The 22,034-nt window shown below is 42.3% G+C and overlaps 1 protein-coding gene across 2 annotated transcripts in view; it reads left to right on the forward strand.

Moving 5' to 3' along the window:
- The window catches only part of CPQ (carboxypeptidase Q), a 270,044-nt gene that overhangs the window by 20,925 nt on the left and 227,085 nt on the right, over positions 1-22,034 (forward strand). For both annotated transcript variants that reach the window (XM_075063116.1, XM_075063117.1), the window contains exon 2: positions 15,935-16,390. In XM_075063116.1, coding sequence (XP_074919217.1) covers positions 15,935-16,390 — 456 coding nt within the window. The remainder of the gene's footprint in view (positions 1-15,934; positions 16,391-22,034) is intronic.

Consider the following 22,034-nt stretch of genomic DNA (forward strand, 5'->3'; position numbering starts at 1 on the left):
TCCTCTATTAGATGTCTTGGAGCCTTAACTCTGTTTAAATCTACTCAGGATTATACTGTTATATCAGGGTTACACTAGATAATGATCTGTCATTTATAACTCTGCTTTTTCAGTCTGATACCCGGGATTCATAGACATTTTATGCGTATTCTACTCTGCATAATGTGCATTCATTTGTCAATAATTCTTTGTGCTCCTCTGCTCACTCCTGGCCCCTAATATTTTAGTGGTTTCAAACTGTATAATTTGACATAGCACAAAGGCATCATGTTTAAAAACAAGCAATGCCTAAATTTAATTTTAAATGTTACATTAGTTCATTTCTATGTGTGAGCAAATATTCCTTGAGAACAAAGATTTACAGATGTTTATTACTTGGATATATAATAAGTGGCTATAGTTTACATTTAAAAATAATTGCCTTGAAGATTTTTCTTACTAGAAAATTCAAGAGTTAGAGTTAAAGCTTGGAACAAAATAATTACATTTTACAACTCTACTAAGAATATGAAAGTCAATTTTTAAAAACGCTTTTCAGAAAAGGGATTGCATGATTTAGGAATGAGGTCTAGAGCCTTGACCTGTAAATGGCTAGTCTAACTCTTGCCGTAACAGTCACTAAAGTTGTTAATATCTGATTGACATTTGGTAGTGTTACTTCATTTTCCAGTTGTAAGTGTCCATATTGTGACAAATATGGCAATTTCCTGCAATGTCTTTGAAACACCTTATTGTATTTAGTTTATGTGTTACTGTGGGCAGGGATTGTGTGTAACCTCTGTAGAGGGGAAATGCGATACTGCGTGAGGTTACAATATCTATCTTTGGGGTCCATTGATTTAAATAAATGGTTTGTGTTCTGCAACTAACAATGGGAGGTGATTTGGCAAATTCATTCAGGTTCTAACACCTTCAGAGAAGTACTGCCTGCCCTGTCACATAAGTGGGACATGAGCAGTCATATCTAGTGGTTGGAGGAGTCATACCTAATGGTCGGAGTGGGAGTCAGGCCTAGTGGTTAGAACAGGAATCGGGGCCTAGGGTCAGAGCCTGAACCCAAGCCAAGGGTCACAGTGGGAGTTGGGAGACAGGAGTCAGAACTGGAGTCCGAGGCCAGATGCCAGAGCTGAAGTCAGAGGTTAGGAATCAGAACTGAGGGTCAGAACCGGCTTACATGGAATGAGGCAAGGCAGGAGCAAGGCTGTGTCCAAGACAGGAGCCGGGCTGTGGACGATAAGGCACAGGAATTGTCACGGCCATAGGTGAGTGCTGTTACTGTTGAACTGTTACTGAATATAAGACCTGGTCTGCTAATGATGGCTATTCCAATCAATCAGGCAGCATAGCCACTCAGGCAGCTTACTTCAAACCAGTTGTGCCTGTTAGGTTGGCCAGAGCTGGCTGTGCTGTAGGCTCTGTTTCCTGACACCACCCACTGGAGAGGCTTACATATACTGGTTCAGACTGGATTTTCAGAGACCAGTAGAAAAAGAAAGGGCTTTTGGGTCAAGAGCCTGAATTTAACTGACTCAGGGCCTTCTTTCTGATCTAGGAAATGTACCTTCTATCAAAGGAGGGGTCCCAGTCCTTGTGGAAGGATCAGAAAGACTTGACTTACTAGGGCCCTGCGAATAAGTTTTCATATGCTTTTTCTATAATGCTTTTACCTGAAGAATAAATGTGCTTGCTCAGAAAAGGCTGGATAGTAGCTTATAACTGTGGGCAACACACTGGTCATAGCCTTTGGAGAGTAAGCAAAGTGTAGACGCTGGTCTGTCGAGGAAGTGTGGCTTGCTGGAGATATTGCATTGTAATCTAGGAAGCAGTGCAGCCTTAAAACCCCAGTCAAGAGGGAATGAGACATGGGTCTCTGTCCAAGAGAGGTGACAGTTAGGAGCTAGAAGCCTAAAGTAGGTGCCCTTGGTGGACCACGAAGGGAGAATAAAAGTGCAGTTGTCCTGATACTTGGTGTTCTGACTCCAGTTTCCAGTCATAAGTGGCCCTATCACAAAAAAACACCATCACAACAGGCATAAATTGGCGCTATGCTAACAATCTCAGTAGACAAGCCAAAGACTGAATGGACATGATGACTGAGCTACTCTTCCACTGACCTGCTATATGACTTTGGGCAAATCACTTCTGTGCCTCTCTCTTGCCAACCTTTCTTTTGTCTAATTAGATTGTCAGCTCTTTGTGGCAAGGAATGTCTCTCCGTATGAATCTGTGCTGCAGTCGCAATTCAGTCACAGTAGCACAGGCTGTACAAGCCCACTTGGGACCTGGGTATGTATTCTAGCCTGTGCTGTTGCCCTGCTGCTGAGTCTACACTGCTATTGTTATTCAGGCTAACTAGATCACAGCTAGTTTGTGTATGTCTACACATACTGCAGTCACACCTCTAATTGCAATGTAGACATAGCCTATATGTTTGACGTGCCTAGCACAATGGGGCCCTAATCTCAGCTGGGACCTCTAGGTGCTAATTGAATACAAATAATAATTAATAATATTAGGTATCTTGAATACTAACTGAATTCCTTTCTCCTACAAAAATGCAAATGATTCTGTCCAGTTAACTTTTGGTCTGTGCAGTATGAAGAAAACTAATTTAAAACTCTCTTCAGTGACTGAATACATAGACAATCTAAGAGCCCTCCACTTTAAAAAGCAAAAACAAAAAACCCCTCTCTGTTCTTGGTAGACACTGATCAGAGTAGTAAAAGGTGCACTCAATGGTGAAAACTTATCCCTTGGAAATAGGGTTAGCTAACAAGTACTGTTGGAGTTAAATTCAGCACCAAAAAGAAAGAGACCTTGTTTCAAAAGCTTGTTTCTTCAAATGGGCTGAAGAAGTATCTTCAAGCTATTCATAAACATCTTAAATATATTTCTTTATTGTTGGTGATTATTGGTCAATACAATATCTGCTCTCCAGTTCTTCCATCAAGCTTTTTAAAAACTTGCCTTTTGTTTGGTATGTTTCAGTAGAACACACAGGGGAATATTGGCTCAACTAATATGATACACATAAGTTGATATTAGTGTTAGTATTACTATATCAGAATATGTTGTTTACATAGCAGCATTTTGCCCTTGTCATAAACCTCATAACTGATAGCACACACAATTGAAATAAATATCCTTTTTTATCCATAATGCTCATTAGCAAGCTTGTAAAAGCAGCAGAGAGTCCTGAAGACTAACAGAAGTTTTGGAGCATGAGCTTTCGTGGGTGAATACCCACTTCATCGGATGCAAGCTTGTATAGAGTTGCTGGAGAGAAGATCTGTAACACAATAGGAAATAATTTAAATTATGTTCTTTTCATACAGTTGGTGCTTGTCAATTCACCACTACTTGTTGGAAGTGTAAAGAGAGGCTCTGAAGGAATATCTTATAACAAAGAAGCAAAACACCAGATACCAATTTCCCCAATAAGTCCAGCAAGATTTTCAACCAGGAATCAGCAGACTTTTCAACTTTACATAGTCAGTTGTATGTGAGCACCCTAGGAATGTGATTAACTTATTTTTTCTGAAGTTTCAACAGCAAAAAGAAGGTAGCAGTCGTAGTCGAATAATGAAAATGATCAGATAAAAAACTAATATTTTGAACTGTAAAGTTTATTGTAGCATTGTGTTGAAATCTCTAATACTTTTCAGAGATGCTGAATAATCTGCATCTCCCATTGACTTCATTTGGAACTGTGGATGCTCCACAAGTGTGAAAAATCAGTCTCTATGTATCTCAACTAAGGCAGTCAAAATCACTAGATGCTTTTGAAAATTTTGGTGTTAGTCTTATGGGCCTGTTCTTTCAAAGCATTTACAAATAACTTGATTTCAATGACTTATACTCCTGTGAGCAAAATTAAGCAGCTTCTGAAATGCTTTGTAGGCTTGTGGCCTTAGAAAGATATAGTACATTTCAAAGGTACATTTTTTAATAACTGCAATGTATCCAGGTAATTTCATTGAAGTCAGTGAAGTTACACCAGGAAAGAACTTCATCCACTGAACAGTATGTATCAGCACTTTTTTTTTAAAAAAAGGAAGTAATTTAGGCCCTTTCCTTTTTCAGTACTTCACTTGTCCAGGTCTTATTTTTGGTGAAAAGCTTTAGTAGAAAATATTCACCCTTAGCACTGAGATGTAACTATTGGCAAATTGCATTAAAGAGAGTCTTGGCATTTTCTGTCAAAAGTATGCAGCAATTTTGAGTGTACGTGTCTTCAGCAAAGCTGAACAGCCTCTCTGCTGGAATGCTCCTTGGAGGAGCTCCAAGAAATGTCTTTGTAACTGCTGCATGATTTGGCAAACTGGTTGTATTCAGCTTCCATAATTCCACAGGGTTAGCAGACCAGCCTTTGCAGGGGTCTGACTGATAAAGTCACAGCCCCATATTGACTGCTGTTGAGGAAACTTGCTAAAATTCCAGGAGAACTTTCACCCCTCAACCTCAGAGACTTGCATTATCCAGGAGAGATTTGTTGATCAATTGCTCCATAGATAACCATTCCTGTTTTCAGCTTTATCTTGGCACGTAAGTTTCCCCTTATTCAGCCAGATTTGCTCTGCTAGGCTTAGAGTAGAATCCTTGAAATCAAAACATTGGCATCAGACCTGCAGGAATACTTCTTAACTAGCAAATCCAGGATACAAGACATTTTGTTTGACCTTGTTTTGAGTGTGGCTGAATGATGAAGCAATGTAGCTAGCTCAGAATTTGATTTCTTAGTATTGGTCCCTTTGCCTCTTAAGTGTAAATTATCCTAGTCTTTGAGTCCCCAAAACTCCAGCCTTTAGCCTCGTCTTTTCTTTCACTTGATAACATCCTTTGCCATGGTCTAGATCGTCCTGTCCTAAGGTAAAAACCATGGGAGGGAGTTATGGGGGAGAAGGTATTTGTGAGGTATTCTTATTTGTTCAGTTGTAAAAGATGGCTTTTGTCTTCCTGTGGAAAAGGCTGCAAAGTCTACCCACATATCTGACCACCTCACACTCTTCCCATGTCCCTACCCACTGCCTCTGGTCCAGCAGCTTCGTGTTGCCAGTTCATTGTCTGCTGGTTTTGTGTTGGGGTGGGCTCAGCTCTTTCAAATGTTTATTATTTTTTCCTGCTGCCAAAAGTTTCCTGAGAAAGTGAAACAGGAGAAGGAAAATGATAATCCTTAACAGTTTATAGCTCAACCAAACCCAAACTGGATGACACGGAGAAATGAAAGGCATGTGGGTATTCCCAGGCCTGGCCTAATCAATAAAGGTACTAGAGATTCTCAGACAAAAAGTTGCAAGAATTTTTTATAATGGGAAGTGTTGTATGCCCTAAATATAAGAGGTCACTCTCTGTCATCCCACCCTATAATATGTATGCATCCTTTTGTCTTTTCTTAAAAATCAGTTCCTTCAAATCCACAATGTAATTTTATTTCTGTTCCATGAATTCCCTTAAGTTTGTAAATATCTTGCTAGTATAGAGATTTTGCCCAAAGGTGAATTCAGTATTTGAGGGGTGGCTGCCAACAAGTAAGAGAAAGAAAATGTTTCCTCCGTACTCTGTAAGGTGATGTATTTGTGCATGCTGTCCAAATCGCCACTGATTTACAGTTGCCTTTTCACACCACCAGCTTGTATCTACTATAAGTCATATCAGTTGTAACATTCACTTCATTGTGCCCCTTCTAGGATTATTGCTTTACAAATATCCTCCTCCCATTGAATGTGTTTCACTCAGTTACTTCCTTATTTGAGATTCCTACTAGATTCACATCTTGGTCTTGTGCCTCTAATCCAAAAGGATGACATTTTTCCTTGGCAAGGATTTTTAATCTTGGATTACTTCACTGATAGTTATTTCTGCTATTTTATCGTCACTTTTGTTTGGTATTAGCATTGCTCTATGATTAACTGTTGTCCATTTTCTCTATTTATTTTTTTTTGTTTTGGCCTTCACTGTTTCTTTGACAAATTGCAGACTGACCATTGCTGTCTGTTTTTGTTATGGAACTCTTCAGGTATTTCATGATGTGATTTTTCAGGCTTGTTGTCAATTGTTTTAGAAGCAGCTAATGAGTGAGATGACATCAAAGTATCATACTGAGAGACTGAGGCTTTCAGCTGAAAAGTTTAGTGCAGTTTTGCCTTTCACTTTGGTTACATTATACAATGGTACTTTAAATATGAGTATAAAAAGGTTACATTCTTCAACTGGGTAGCATGCAGCTGTACCTGTAACACCTCTGGGAAGGCCGTCTCCAATCTCAGATCCCAAATCCTTTGTAAACACTTCATTTCTTACTATGTCTACAGTAGTCATTTTTATTGCTTACAAAGAATACTTAAAAAAACCAACTACCTGCAGGCCAGCTCCTGAGCTGTTGTAAATCAGCATGGTTCTGTTGAAGTCATGGAACTATGCTGGTATTCACCAGCTCAAGAGCTGTACCTACATCTGCTACGTCAGGCTTCAAGGTCCACATATGGTAAGACTTCCATGTTGTATCAAGTTTCCTTCCCTCCTCAAGTTCTAGATGCAAAAAAGCTAATGAGAAGGACTCTATAGTGCAAGTCATAATTTTAACTTTAACTGGGTGAGTTCCCAGAGCCAAGAGCCTTAACTGATTATTATCTGGGATGATATTTCATTTGCAAATCGTGGCAACTCTGGAGAGCAATCCTGGAGAAATATCTGTTTTACTACTCACATTCCAGGTTTTTAAAGCATTTTGCTGCTTTCTCTTTCCATGTGATGGAAGAACCCTGTGACTTTTTACAAGGATAATCTCCTCCTTCTAATACTGCAAATCCACCTAACTTTCAAGCCTTCTTACTCCACAGCTGTCACAACAAACTTTCTCTTAGGTGTCACTAAATGTATCAGAGATCTCTGTTCAGCTTGCAAGTTCTTTCTCCTTAGCCTAGGGCTTTTTAGTGTAATCTGATGTTATCCTAACCACTGTGTGTATTTCAAAATATATGATTTCCTGCATTCCTTGGAGGCAATCACACTGTACATAGTTGGGGAAACGATACTTCACAAATTTAGACCTTTAGCAATTAAGTGGTTATTATCCTAAACCTATTGTTTCCTTTCCACATTTCCCATAACTGTGACCCTTGTGAACTGTGTTCTTTCTGTCTGTATTTTTTTTTCAACTGGAATTTTGGGAAACCTTACCACAGTGGAATAGGTGAGTTTCTCAGATGCTTAGAATCATAGATTATTAGGGTTGGAAGGGACCTTAGGAGATCATCTAGTCCAACTCCCTGCTCAAAGCAGGACCAATTCCCAAATGGCCCCCTCAAGGATTGAACTCACACCCCTGGGTTTAGCAGGCCAATGCTCAAACCACTCAGCTATCCCCTCCCCCCTCAGACACTTATTCATTCAAGTTTCTCTCTGTGTGATGCACCGGGCCGTGGGTGGTCTTGCCTAATGGTCATAGCAGGAGGCTGGCCTTGTGGTTGGAGCAGAGGTGACCAGAGCCCAAATCAGGAGCTGAGTTACCGTACACAGGGGGCTAGCAGGAGCTGAGAGCCAGGAATCAGGGTCAGAGCCAGAGTATATCAGCTGGAGCAAAGGTCTTGAGTGAGGGCCAGGAGCAAGAAGCAGGACTAGCGAGACAGCTGCAGACATAGAATGCTATTAAGCAGCCAGGGACACAGGGCTGCTGCAGAGTTTAAGAAGGTGCCTGCTGGAGTCTTCAGCCACTCAGGGGCCAGGTTAATTAGCTGAGGGCAATGAGCTGCATCCGGATGACAGTACCCCACTCCTTATGGGGTGTCTTCCAGGAGCCCTTGGATCTGGACTGTCAGGATGGACCTGGTGGAAAACCCATCGTAGGTCTGGGTAGGGTTGCCAACTTTCTACTAGCACAAAACTGAACACCCTGGCCCTGCCCCTGTCCCACCTTCTCTGAGGCCCCGTTCACCCACTGACTCCATTTCCCCTTCCTCTGTTGCTCACTCTCCTCATTTTCACCGCACTGTCTCAGGGGATGGGGTACACAATGGGGTGCGGGCTCTGGAGTGGGGCCAGAAATGAGGGATTCAGGGTATGGGAGGGGGCTCCGTGCTGGGCAGGGGATTGGGGTGCAGGGGGGATGAGGGCCAGGGCTGAGGGATCTGGGGTACAGGAGAGGGCTTTGGGCTGGGGGTTTGGAGTGGGGGAATGAGGTTCCAGGCTGGGGCAAGGAGTTGGGGCATGGGGGCGGTGACGTAACTTCCGGCTGGGGGATGTGGGGTCAGGGGTGGGGCTGGGGATGAGGGTTTTGGGTGCAGAAGGGTGCTCTGGGCTGGGATTGAGAAGTTTGGAGGGCAGAAGGGGGATCAGGGTTGGGTCAGTGGGTTGGGGCATGGGAGGGGGTCAGGGGTGCAGGCTCCAGGTGTGTGCTGTCCCGTCCACAGCTGCTGCCTCCGCAGCTCCCATTGGCCATGATTCCTGGCCAATGGGAGCTGTGGAGCTGGAACTTGGGGGTAAGGCAGGCTCCCTGCTTGCTGTGGCTCTGCATGGCTTCCCAAAACTAGCAGCATGTCCCCCCATCCGGCTCCTGTGCCCCTATGTGTAGTCCCACTGCACCTGCCTTAGCTCCACTGCACTGCTGACCTCACTTTTAAGGGCCCTATGCTGACTGGAGCCACCAGAGTCCCTTTTCAACTGGGAGTTACAGTCAAAAACTGGACACCTGGCAACCCTAGGTCGGGGGCATGAATGTTCTCCTCAGGTTCCCAAGATTGTTCATCTGGACTCTACCGTTCCTGGTCTGTCAGGTAGAATAGCTTGCCCTGCACCCATTGGAGTATAGAATCTGCTTGACTATATATTTTCCCTGGCCTGGACAGTTACCAGTGGGGGCAGCGAGTTGAAGCAGTCCAGAAATGGGTTTTCTGTGTGTGGTGTCAAAATTGGGCCATGGAAGGTGGGGTGGATTTTCAGATTCTGGAAGCTATAACTTAAAGGTTGATTTATTTAATGATTGGGAACGGACCATTATACTAGTGATCCAATCTTGCTGATGGGTGCTTGGATTTTAATTTTGGGTAGACACCCAGACCTTGTCCCTCACCGCAAAGCTGGATGTGTCCTGCAGTAGATGTTTAACCCAACAGTATGCTGCAGGAGCTGGAGAGTCCACAGGGAAGTCTGGATGAAAGCGTAATTTGCTATTGGCAAAGAAATGGCTTTGCACTGGGGAACTTTTAATACACTCCAGCAGAATCCACAGGGACAGTTGGTGCATGACATGCTGGTGCATGCTAGAATTCACACCCCAACTGGTGCACATCAGTGCACCATGTGGACAAGCCCTCAGGTTTCTATTTTTTTAAATTGCCCTAGTTTCTAATTTTATCTTTGTTTTTCTGTAGCGAAGAGTCTGCAAGCTAGTTCTAACACCCTTTTCAAATTCCCTGTTGAAAGCATGTACTTGCTGAACACTTGCTTTGCTTTTTAGTGTCTTATTTTGCAGCCTACGTTCTAACAAAGTGCTGAGTTTTGTTTTCAAATGATTGATTAAATATGCTGAGTAATCATTAAGGCCCATTACTGTTAATCTCTCTGGTACAGTTGTTTTTGTTTGCTAAATCTGATTAATATCTGACTATTGGAATATGTAAGGATCAGCACGTTATTTTCCCAGCCGATTCACTGAAATGCTGAATTTCATTTTCCGTGGACTGAGACAACAGATGCTCTGTTCTCTTTCTGCATAAGGAGCAGAGTGCTTGCTGTATTGTAGTATAACAGAGCATGATGTTACTTTGTCAAGTAATGAGTGATTCCTACAATGTACTAATGACTGAGCACATCCTGCTGGGCTGCTCCAGGAGAGCATTATAAAACTCACTGCCATCCTTGCACCCTTGAACAAGTTTCAGTCACAATTCTTACGCTCCTCCCAAAGGGAGGAAGCAGGGCTGTGAGCTAGACCTCTGCCACGCGTGGTCAGTGGAATTGCTGGGGCATATGATGGGGAGTATGCTGCACCTGCAAAAGCCTTTAGCCACACATATGCTCCCCTTGTGCATTGGGAAGCTCTAAGAGGAATTCTGGTATCTAGATACAATTCCGCATGGAGCTCCCCTTGGGGTGGTACCAGTACTCAGAGTGTGGCTGAGCCCTGTACAGTAACTCATCAATTAAAGACATCCCAGTTAACTTAGTTTCATTGTTACTTTGCTGATCAATTAGAGAACATGCTTATTTAAAGTTGTGCAGTGCTCCCTTATAATGTTGTTTGGCAGCTGCCTGCTTTGTCCACTGCTTTCTGAAAGAGCAGCCCATTGGAGCAAGCTGGTGGGGGCTTGGAACCAGGGTTGACCAGCAGCCCCCCATCAGCTCCCTGCTCCCCTAAGTTCCCTGTGCAGCAGCTGCCCAGCAGGCTATCAATTGCCGGGCAATTCAGCTGTCTCTCCCCCCACTGCTGTGTGCTGCTCCTGCCCTCTGCCTTGGAGCTGCTCTCAGGAGCCTCCTGCTTGCTGTGCAAGGGGTTGAAGTGGGGAGAAGGATGCTGATGTCAGGATGTCTCCCTCCCATCCTGCTTCTGCCCCCCATCTTCACAGAGCAGAAGGAGAGCCAACAGGGCTCAGCATGGAGGGAGCTTGCTGGCAGCAACTACTGTCTCAACTTGCTGATCTACTTAAAAAGGCAATGTACTTAGAGTGGGGTCAGCATACTTAAAGGGGTAATGCACGTCTCTCTCACACACACTGTCTCTGCCTCTCTCTGCCATGCTGTCTCCCCTCCCTCCCTCCATTGGTGCTGCCTTGTACAGTGTGAGGCTACAGTAGCAACAATGTGTTAACCCTTGAGAGCTCAGCTGAATGCTAGTTCATCATTTAACAGTAAGGTATTCCCTGGGAAATATCCCACCCTCTTCCACCCTCTGACTTCACCACTTCAACCAGCTTCACAATCATCATTGCGGTGTACAGTATTGAATTGTTTGTTTAAAACTTAAACTGTGTGTGTGTGTATATATATGTGTGTGCATACACAGAATAAACATAGTACACTTAGTAAATACACACATATATAAAAGAGTCTTTTATCTGGTAAAAATTTTTTCCCTGGAACCTACCCGCCCCCCCCATTTACATTAATTCTAATGGGGAAATTGGATTCACTTAACATTGTTTCACCTGAAGTAGCATTTTTCAGACACATAACTACAGTTAAGTGAGGAGTTACCGTAGCAGCAATCTCCTAGGGAAGAATGCATTTCTGAGCTACGCTGTTCAGTTTTCCGACTAAAAAAATACAGTAAGTTGAAAATTTGTGTCTAGATGCATTTGCAAACTTTATTTTTTGTAATTTGTGTTTCCTATATAAAAACTCCTAACTGCATCAGCTTTGTTCAGGGGATTGCAAACACTAAACCCCCCCTTCCCAAAACCTCTCAAATCTTGATGCTAACTCTGCTAAATCCTTGTCTTATTCCACATTGCAGAAGTTCAGTTTACGGTAAAAATCAGATTAGCTCATATACTTGCTTATCATCCCCACAAACTTGGCAAAATCAGAGGAAAGTGAACAGAGTAGTCCTGAGAAAATTACTAATGTCTCTACCAGAGGGTGGCTAGCAGCCTGTAATTAACCAGTCCAAGGAGAAGGAACATGGGGAAAACATATTGCTTAGCAATAAAAACACACTAGTATTCTGGCTGTAGTGTAACCATATACACCTCTACCCTGATAGAACATGACCCGATATAACACAAATTTGGATACAATGCGGTAAAGCAGCGGGGAGCCCCGGGCCTTTTAAAGTGCCACCTGAGCCCTGCTGCTTTACCATGTTGTATCTGAATTTGTGTGGCGCCCCGAGCCCTTTAAATCTCTGCCGGGGGTATGGCAGCCAGGCTGCTGTGGGGAGCCCCGGGCCCTGTAAATTCCTGCCCAAGCCCCACTGCTGGAGCTCTGGCTGTGATTTAAAGGGCTTGGGGCTCCCTGCAGCAGCTGGAGCACCGGGTCCTTTAAATCACCACTGGGGAAGCCAGTCCAGTCTGGCATGGCGTACCAGTCCGAACCAGATATAACGCGGACTCACCTATAAGGTGGTGAGATTTTTTGGCTCCCAAGGACTGTGTTATATGGGGTAGAGGTGTAATAAACAATAACTTAATCTATACCTTTGCCTTTATAGTTCCCTCTCTGAATGCCCTGAGGTAATTCTCAAACTCATCTGCTCTTTCATTCTGTGCCTCTAAGGAGTTTGCACTGTCAGCATCCCAGAACAGATTATGGATCCTCTCCTGGATCTCAGTTTAAAAGTCTAGCAGCTGGGTCTCCCAAAAACGATATGGGCTGGCCTCTTCTGTTCCCTTTGACTCCAGGGTCCACAGGCTATGCTGCTTTTCCATATGTTTAGGTATACACATGCTTTCTTTAAGTAGCACGAAGACACGTCTATCCTGCCTATGTGCTAAGTGCTTACTAGCTTACTACTGAAATCATTGCTCCAGCTCCTTCCAACATGCTACCAAGCCAGAACCTCACAATCTAGTGGTCTCCTTACCATAGAGGACCCGATATGGGAGAAAGAAGACCCCTTAAGCCCTGAAGCCTTTCCTTTGTCTCTGTGGTGGATATATGAACACCAATGGGCTCTTCCTAGAGAGAGTCTACATGGGGAAGGAGCACATCACCTCACAGCTGGTATATGATCAAGAGGAAGGTATTGTAGTTTTTATGATCACTGAGATTGCTCTGGATGGATATGATTCTGCAGTAAGATCCTGAGAAACATCAAAGTATCTTTACAGTTTGGATACCTTGGCTACTGTGCATTTCCAGATTTTAAAGGGGTCTAGGTTTCTTGTAAGTTTAACACCTAAATGTATTGGGTACCTAATATTTAGAGGGCTTGCAGTTGTTCAAGAACTCTATGGTTCTTAAAAGGTAATATGCAGTCAAACCAGTGTGTGCCTGCAATCTTTACCTAAACAAAGATTTTTGTGTGAAAATATAAATACAGTAACTCCCCACTTAATGTCCTCTCGCTTAACATTGTTTCAATCTTACGTCCCTGCTCCATTACAGAACATGCTCGTTTAAAGTTGTGCAATGCTCCGCTGTAACGTTGTTTGGCTGCCAGCTTTGTCCATGGCTGGCAGCCCCCTATCAGCTCCCCTATGCCCCCCCCCAGCGCCTCCCGCCCTCTGGAGGACCCCACGGATCAGCACCTTTCCTCTGCTCCCCCGCCTCCTGCCTGCAACAATCAGCTGATTTGCAGCATGCACGAAGGAGTGGGAAGGAGGGAGGATGTGGTGTGCAGGCTCCCCTTGCCTCCTGAATGCCGCAAACCAGCTGATTGCCATGGACGGGAGGCAGGAGAGGGAGGGGAGAGTCTTTGTGACGTTCAGGAAGGAGGGGGGAGGAGCGAGGACATGGCATGCAGCCTCGCCCCTGCCTCCTGCCTGTGGCAATCAGCTGGTTTGCGGCATTCAGGAGGAAGGGGGAGCCTGGGTGCTGTGTCCTCTCCCTCTGCCTCCTGAATGCTGCAAACCAGCTGATTGCCACGGGCAGGAGGCAGGGGAGGGAGGAGCGAGGACTCAGTGTGCGAAGTAAAGGAGGAGGAGGTGGGAGGGGGAAGAAGAGGCAGGTTAAAGGTGGGGACTTGGGGGAAGCAGTGGAATGAGTGGGCTGAGGGTTGACCCCGCATCTCCAGCAAAGTCGATGCCTGTGCTTACAAGAACAGCAAGAGGAGCAGTGGAACAATTCACCCTTTTCCACTCTCTGATTCCACCACCTCAACCAAACTTCATATGCAGCAATGATGATTATAGTATTAAATTGTTTCTTTAAAATTGTTTAAAATGTATATAATGCCTTTTGTCTGGCAAACTTTTTTTCCCTGGAACCTAACCCTCCCTATTTACGTTAATTCTTATGGGGAAATAGGATTAGCTTAACATCATTTTGCTTAAAGTTGCGTTTTTCAGGAACATAACTACAGAGTTAAGTGAGGAGTTACTATATACATTTAAAGATGGTGAAACTAATGAAGGAGAAGAAAGGGTTCAGAGCACAAGGAGTAGAAAAAAGAATAGATATGGGGTCAGCAGTAGTCAGATTAAAAAGCACCTTTGGAATAATGAAGTTCTAAGATGAATTTTAAAAAAAAGAGCTGAGAAATGGACCAAGATGGATGTCAAGGAGAAGTGAGTACATCAACATAGGGTCCACTGCAAGAAATGTGTGTTCAGAAAAAGGGTTGAGGAGTTCTTAAATACTTTGGTAATAGAGCACTTTTTTCCTTTCCAAAGCACTTTAAGAGCATTCACTCAATTAGTCCCTTGTCCCTGCACAGAACAATTATTACCAAGAATTATATCCTCTGTAGAGTAAACTGTACATTTTGCATTTAGAGTTAAGGTTTTGCTAAAATAAAAACATGTTTCGTTCTCTCTGAAAAATATAATTTCTTACTATTAGTTATAAAGAGTGCATAAATGTGTGAAAGGAGTATATCAAACCCTTCAAGGACTAATTGGCATAGTATTCTTATTTTTAAAAAGGTCTCAACATCTGTAGATATAAGGCCATCTAAAGGGTTTTAGTTTTCATTATTAAACTTTTTAAAAGTGTTTAATATCTAAGAGCATAATATTTAACATTCAGATAGCAACTCAATTTAAATTCAAAGGAAGTGTAACAATTCTATCCTCTTGTGTATAAGAATGAAGAATTTTACATACTCTACCTTCCAATTCTTTTATAACCAAAAACACAACTAAGAAACTTATAAGCTTTCAAATGCTTCCAGACGTTCCTGGGTCAGTTTACTTATATTTTAGACAAACTTTTTTTAAAGAGGTTGACAACTTGATGGAGATAAAACCAGTTGAGAACATCTAAATTAGGAATAATGAAGATAGTTGCTGTCTTTTAAAGCATATGGCTTTAACAAAGATAAATATAGGTACCTAAAACAAATGTCACACTTATACAAATATCTGGACTCAGACTTAGAGATGGTATATTGAGAAATAGCTGGTCACCCTCTGGTAACGAAGCCAAGTCCTAAGTGTTGTTTGACTGGCAGGCTAGAGAATGCCAACATTCAACTTGTTAATCAGAAGAGAAGTAACATGTTGGTAATATATAATCGTTCTTCAGAGTACAATAGGAGATAACAGGAATGTGAGTACTGTATAGTGCATACAGATACCTGGCAGGTATGCATTCCAGATTATTGAATTGTTAAATATTATTCAAGGATAGAAGTTATGGGTTTTGTGAGCTGAGAAGCCTTGAATCAGGCACTCAGGGCCTGATTTTCAGAGGTGTTAAGCACCCCCAGCTCCCATTGACATCAGAAAATCTGGCCCCAAGTGACTGGCTAAGAAACCTACTTCTCAGTTTAATCTCACATCTCTTATTCTTATCTCATGGTGGCATTGGGATTTATTTAACATTTGTAAATTGCTTTGAGATCTTGGTATTAAAAATACTATATAAAGTGCATACTATTGATTTATAGAGATGGTCAGTCTGAAACAATTTTATTCACAAGAGGTTCAGAAGACTTTTTGTTCAGATGTATTGTGTGCTGACAGTAGTAATGCACTTTGTCCAGTGCTGGGTTAGCAGTAGGGGCCAATCCTGCTTCCAGTGGAGTCAGTGGCAAACATCCCATCGACTTAAATGAAAGTAGCATTGAGTTTTTATTTAGTGCAGAATACTATTATTTAAAGAAATGTTGCATTCCAGTGGGTGAAATGTCTTTTTAAACAGCAATAAAGTCTGTGTCCAGTTGTTCAAGTATCTTTTTGTGTTTGTCTTCAATAATTCTGTCTGTAAGTTGAGTTTACTTCTCTGTCACTTGAGTTTGCTTTGATCAGATTTGTTTTTATCTTAGCCTACTTGATAAATAACAAGAGTATCACTGATAGCTGAATGATTTAAGATTGTGTTTTTCCCTCTCCAACAGGGCATCTGAGTAAAAGAAAAGGAAAGAAAATGAAATTCATATTCTTAATAGCTTTCATCCATCTCTTACCACAATGCACCGGGAAACCTTTAAGGTGGGATGACTGCCACCAACACACATTCAAAGAAATTAAAAGAGAAATGACTGGGTATTCTGATATTGCCAAGGCTATTATTAACCTTGCTGTTTATGGCAATGCCCAGAACAGATCCTATGAAAGACTGGCACGTTTTGTTGACACCATTGGACCTAGACTCAGTGGCTCCAAAAATCTAGAGATGGCCATCAAATACATGTTCAGTGTCCTGCAGGATGATGGGCTGGAAAATGTCCACCTGGAGCCTGTAAAAGTGCCTCACTGGGAGAGGGGAGAAGAGTTTGCTATGATGTTGGCACCAAGGAACCACAGCATTGTTATTTTAGGACTTGGAAGCAGTGTTGCAACTCCTCCAGAAGGTAACACTTTACTACCTTTTGGCTGTATTATATGTTACTTTTAAAAATCAAAATGTATAATGGTACTAAAAGAATCCTCAAATCATGTCAGTAGACAAGCTAGTCCTCTCCTGCCATAAAAATGCTGCGAGCCAGAGAGAACTATCTTTCTAGAACTTTCTGTGTGAGGTGTTACTTCAGGAACTTGCATTGTATTTAACTGGAGTTGGCAGAACTGCTTAAGTTTGGCCTGATTTTATCATCATCGTTGTTGTTATTTATTATTATTATTCTTTGAACACTAAAACTGTAGCGTGTTCTCAAAAGAAGTCATCTCTTTCTGTACCTGTCTGTTTGAGGTTTTGCCATGATTGCCAATTAAAGGCAAAATGGTAGTCTGCCTCAGTGACCATTCTGCTTCTGGTAATTTAGAGAAATCTGGACTTCCTCAAATCAGTTTACTAAACTGTGGTGCCTCAAAAATGCTAATGCCTTGTGAACTCAATTTTCTAATCTAGACAAAAGGGATGGGGCAGCATTGTCCAGGGAGTGTACCATGTACAACTATTGTGTGTTCCTCATATAATCTTATTTCCATAATACTTTGTGCTATTTAGTATTATCCTCTGTGAAAATGATCTTGGTTATGAAAGCTGATCAGTAAATCTTAATAAAGGCTAATTTTATTTCTTAAACTGTAAACTCATCTTGACAGGAGAGAGGTATGTGTATGCACACGGAGCGCCTAGCACATGAGCGCTACTGAAATACACATTGTAAAAGCAATTTCATTTTGTTTGGGAAATTTTACATTACAATATGCAAGTAAGAGACCCAGGACAAATTGGAAATTTAAAATGGAAAATCAGTGTCATGGTTTGGTGTCAGGACAACTTGTTGTTACACAATTGTCAATTTTGGAGGGGAAGGGGAGATGATGGTAGAGTTGCCAGGTGACCAGTTTTTGACCAGAAAGTCTGGTTGAAAGGGGACCTGTACAGTGTCCAGTCAGATGTACTGATCAGACATCAAAAGTCTGGTTACCGATAGGGGAGGGAGATGCCGAGTCATCAACTGCTCAACTGGGCCACTTTCTACCTGCATCTCATCCATTCAGTGTGCAGTGGCAGTCAAAAAAGCGAACAGAATGTTGAGAATCATCAAAAAAGGGTTCGATAATAAGACAGAAAATATCATATTGTTTCTATATAAATCCATGGTACCCCCACACCTTGAATACTGCATACAGATGTGGTCGCCCCATCTCAAAAAAGATATATTGGAATTGGAAAAGGTTCAAAAAAGGGCAACAAAAATGATTAGAGTATAGAATGGATTCTGTATGAGGAGAGAATAATAAGACTGTGACTTTTCAGCCTGGAAAAGAGGTGATTAGGGGGGATATGATAGAGGTCTATAAAATCATGAGTGATATAGAGAAAGTAAATAAGGAAGTGTTATTTACTCCTCATAATACAAGAACAAGGGGCCACCAAATGAAATTAATAGGTAGCAGGTTTAAAACAAACACAAAGTATTTTTTCTTGAAATGCACTGTCAACCTCTGGAACTCCTTGCCAGAGGGTGTTGTGAAGGCCAATACTATAATGGGGTTCAAAAGGGAGCTAGATAGATTCATGGAAGCCAGGTCCATCAATGGCTATTAGCTAGGATGGGCAGGATTGGTGTCCCTAGCCTATGTTTGCAAGAAGTTGGGGTTGGGTGACAGGGCATGGATCACTTCATGATAACCTGTCTGTTCATTCCCTTTGGGGCAGCTGCCATTGGCCACTATCGGTAGACAGGATACTGCGCTTGATGGACCTTTGGTCTTGACCCAGTATGGCCATTCTTATGTTCATGCAGCAGGCTCCACATCAGGCTGCAGCTCCTGTCCCAGCCCCCTGAGCAGAGGGAGCCCAGCTGGGAATGAGGATGGGGACTGGAGGATGTGGGGAAAAAGCAGTGAGCGATAGTGGGAGGAGGTAGAGGAGCAAGCCTGGGGCAGGGCCTGGGAGAAGAGGTGGAGCAGGGTTGATGGTCTGGTTTTCAGAAATTAGAAAGTTGGCAACCCTATGATGGGGGGTAAACTTGTGCCTAAAATGAGAAACAATTAAGAAACTTTACTAAATCAGCCTACTAGCCCATAATATTTATAAGGCTTAGTGTTTGTAAAACCTATTTATAGTGTAGGTTAAACCCATTCATTAGGTGTTTAGTTTTTTTTTCATCCATTCCACTTCCTATCCAAGTTACTTACAATGAAAACAAAAACCATGTTCCCACTCTCAATCTAGAGTCATTGATGAGCACATCCGTAAGAAAACTAGTCTATGCACAATTTGCCTTCCTCAGTTATTTAGTTATTTACACTTGCCTTGCCTTACTCCTGTAGTTTTTTCAGGGAGACACTAAGTTTGCACCTTCTTAAACGGGCTGCATCTCTAATCAGGTTCTTCTCCTTCATTTAACTTCAAATGCGCTGACTATTGAAATACAATTGCTATAGACAATAGTCTGACTCCCAGCCAGGAGAACTGTTTTGTCAGGAGAGGTCGGCTTGGCAACAAAGTCACATGGCATTGATTTGTGCACATATGGGGAAGCTGGCAAGGGTGTCACCTGACAAAGAGAGAGAGTCATAAAGAAGGAGGCTGTGGTCTTTCTGGGGTTATTGGCCATTTTCTCGCTAGCTGAAAAGTAGAGAGGGGAAACCCTGCATATAGGGACCTTCATTAGATGTGGGCATGAAGGGGCTGTCTGCTTTCCTGTGCTCAGTTGGCCCCAGGACTCCCAAGAGAAGCGGTCAGAGTAGTCAGGGACAAAGGAGGTAGGCTGACCTAGGGAGAAGAAGACTCCATATTGTAGCCCTCAGTCCATGCAGTGAAGCAGAAGTACTCTGGACAGCCCAACGGACACTGACTCCCTTCTCCACCCCCAAAGAATGGCGTGGGGAAGAAAATGAGCAGAGAAATGTATAGGGTTTAGTTTTCAGTATGATCCATATTCTCTTGTGCATTATATGATTAAGTAAAGGAGCAAATGTGTTTTAGACTTGAGCAAAATGTCTGAGTGTGAGTCGTGCTTCATAACCACGACATGTCTCCAAAGGAAAGTAAATTATGAACCAGAAGCTTCATACCTTTTGGGGTGGAGTTCTGGGAACTGGAGTGTTTAAGTACAGGGGAGTTTGAGGAGTCCGGATTTCACCCAGAGGGTCTAGGTGGCTGGACTGCAGTTTCCAACTCTCAGGAGGGAGTGAAGGGGGAGTGATTTTTATGCATTATGGGCATGTGCCTCGGGACCCTAGGATTGGGGCAGTGGCTGGGTTCTGTTCAGGCTTTGTAAGCTGAAAACACCCAGGGACTGAGAAGCATGGATTCCTCTCAGAGCAGTTCAAGGGGTGGCTGGAAGGGAGCACCCAGCCAACTTTAACTAATGTTATGTCACTCCAAGATCAGTCTGTCTGTTTGGGCTGTGACACTGGGGAAGATATGCAGAATTGCTAAGTATTAGTGAGCTCCTGACCTGCACTTTCTCTGATAGTTGAAGTAACTGCATAGTTTAGGAGATGCCTGAAAGGGAAATCCCCACTGCACAGGACTCCTAAGACAGTCTAACAAGGGTTTAGAAACTGTGCTGCTTAGAGAGGTGCCCACCCTAACAAGCACCTTAGTTTCAAACTTGAGACTGAAAATATATTGTCAGGTCTAGTCTACACTACAGAGTTAGATCAACATAAGGCAGCTTATGTCGACCTAACTGTGCAAGTATCTGCACTTAAATTTCACTCCCAGTGAAATAACTGCCCCGCTATGCTGACTTAATATCTCCACCTCCACGAGCACGTAGATGTAGTTAGGTCAACTGTAATTGGCTTTCAGGAGCCATCCGACAATGCCCGTACTGACAGTACAATCGATATAAGCACTCCTGGTGAAGACGTGCCCAGTGACACAAGGAGCAAAGTGTAAACATGCACAAGCGATGTAATGACTGTGGCGGCTGTATGCCAACGTAAGTTAGGTCAACTTAATTTTGTAGTGCAGAAATGGTTTCAAACTGTTTTCTCACACCCCGTCTAGACTACGCGCCGTATCGGCGCGTTAAAATCGATTGCTCGGGGATCGATATATCGCGTCTGATCTGGACGGGATATATCGATCCCAGAGCGCGCTTAGATCGATTCCGGAACTCCACCAAAACAAACGGAGTTCCGGAATCGACATGGCGAGCCGCGCACATCGATCCTGCGCAGTGAAGACGGGTAAGTAAATCAATTTTAGATATTTGATTTCAGCTACGCTATTCTCGTAGCTGAAATTGCATATCTAAAATTGATTTTCGCGCGTAGTGTAGACGTGGCCTAAGATGGTGTTTGTCATTTCTGACTCCTGGGCAATTCATTTCCCAGACCTACCCCCTTTCTCCCAGATAGTGTTGTTTCCTGTATCCTAATACCCAGAAAAGAAGGAAGGAAGGAGCTGCAGTAAATCACTTGTGAAATATTCTAATTAGTCCGCTCAGAGATTCATCAGGATTATTGATTTTTCATTTTATCCAAGAAATTGTGGGAGTGATTCATCCTTTTGCTTGAAATACTGTAACTAAAAGTCCATGAAGAAACATCTGAGTCTTCAAGCATTGAATTGCTATTGGCTCATGGAAATGAGCATTTTAAAGATCCACAAATGTCATGCTTAGTTTCTCTTTGGAAAAGACATAGCTGAATCTGTAGGTTTACAGCAATTAGAACTTCCCAATCAATGTAATGTTGATTTTCTCCAGACTTTTACAGAATAGCTTTTCTGAAGACTCATTGTTCGGGAAATGCATAGAACAATCCATTTGATGATGGAGCATTTCCAATATTTTGTTCTGCTGAGGAATGATAACTTTCACTTAGGGTCTGATGCACTTTGTCAAGGAAGCAAAAGGCAGAGCCTTTTTGTCCAAGGAAGATGATGCAAGGATCAGACCATTTTTGAACTCCAATCTCCATACTTTTTTACACTTTTTCTGTATGAGTAATATAATAAATATAGCTACAATTACTATTAGCCTGCTTCAGGGTAGTACTACCTGGATGTAGTATACCAAGATGCCATGTTTCCAAATTCAGTCTCTTAAGTAAACAAATAAATTAAATAAAATGAGGTAGTGAGCGAAAGCTTGAATGCTTTAATAAAGAACAAATGTATTTTCACTTTGTGTACTCTAAGATTTTAAGGCGTTTTGTTCAAATGACAGAATTCCCCTTTGAGGAAAAAGTAAAGATGGGAAAATTTCAGCACCAAAGGTAAATGTTTAGGCAATTATTAGGAGATTAAAACGGAAATTGTTTCACAATCTTAAATTGTTCTTTCGTTTTTAATTATTTTTATTATTGTTACTTTTATAAAGAAGCTGATTTTTCTAAGGGACTTTTCAGTTAGTCAGCTTCTTCGTTGTCAGAGTAGATAGGGAACTGTAAAATTAATTAGACACATAGTAGAAAATAAGCAGCCTGGAAAAAATACAGAAACATATTTTGTAAGTTTCTTCAGTTTGAGTAATAGTGGTGTACTTGTAACAATAGTAGGTCCCAATTTTCAGAGAAAAATTTAGTTTTTCTTCCCCCAGGTTGACACAGTTTCTTTAAAGTATCATAGGTGCTTTAATTCCT

Source organism: Chelonoidis abingdonii, chromosome 2, assembly GCF_003597395.2.
Source record: "Chelonoidis abingdonii isolate Lonesome George chromosome 2, CheloAbing_2.0, whole genome shotgun sequence".
In the NCBI taxonomy this organism is placed as follows: Eukaryota; Metazoa; Chordata; order Testudines; family Testudinidae; genus Chelonoidis; species Chelonoidis abingdonii.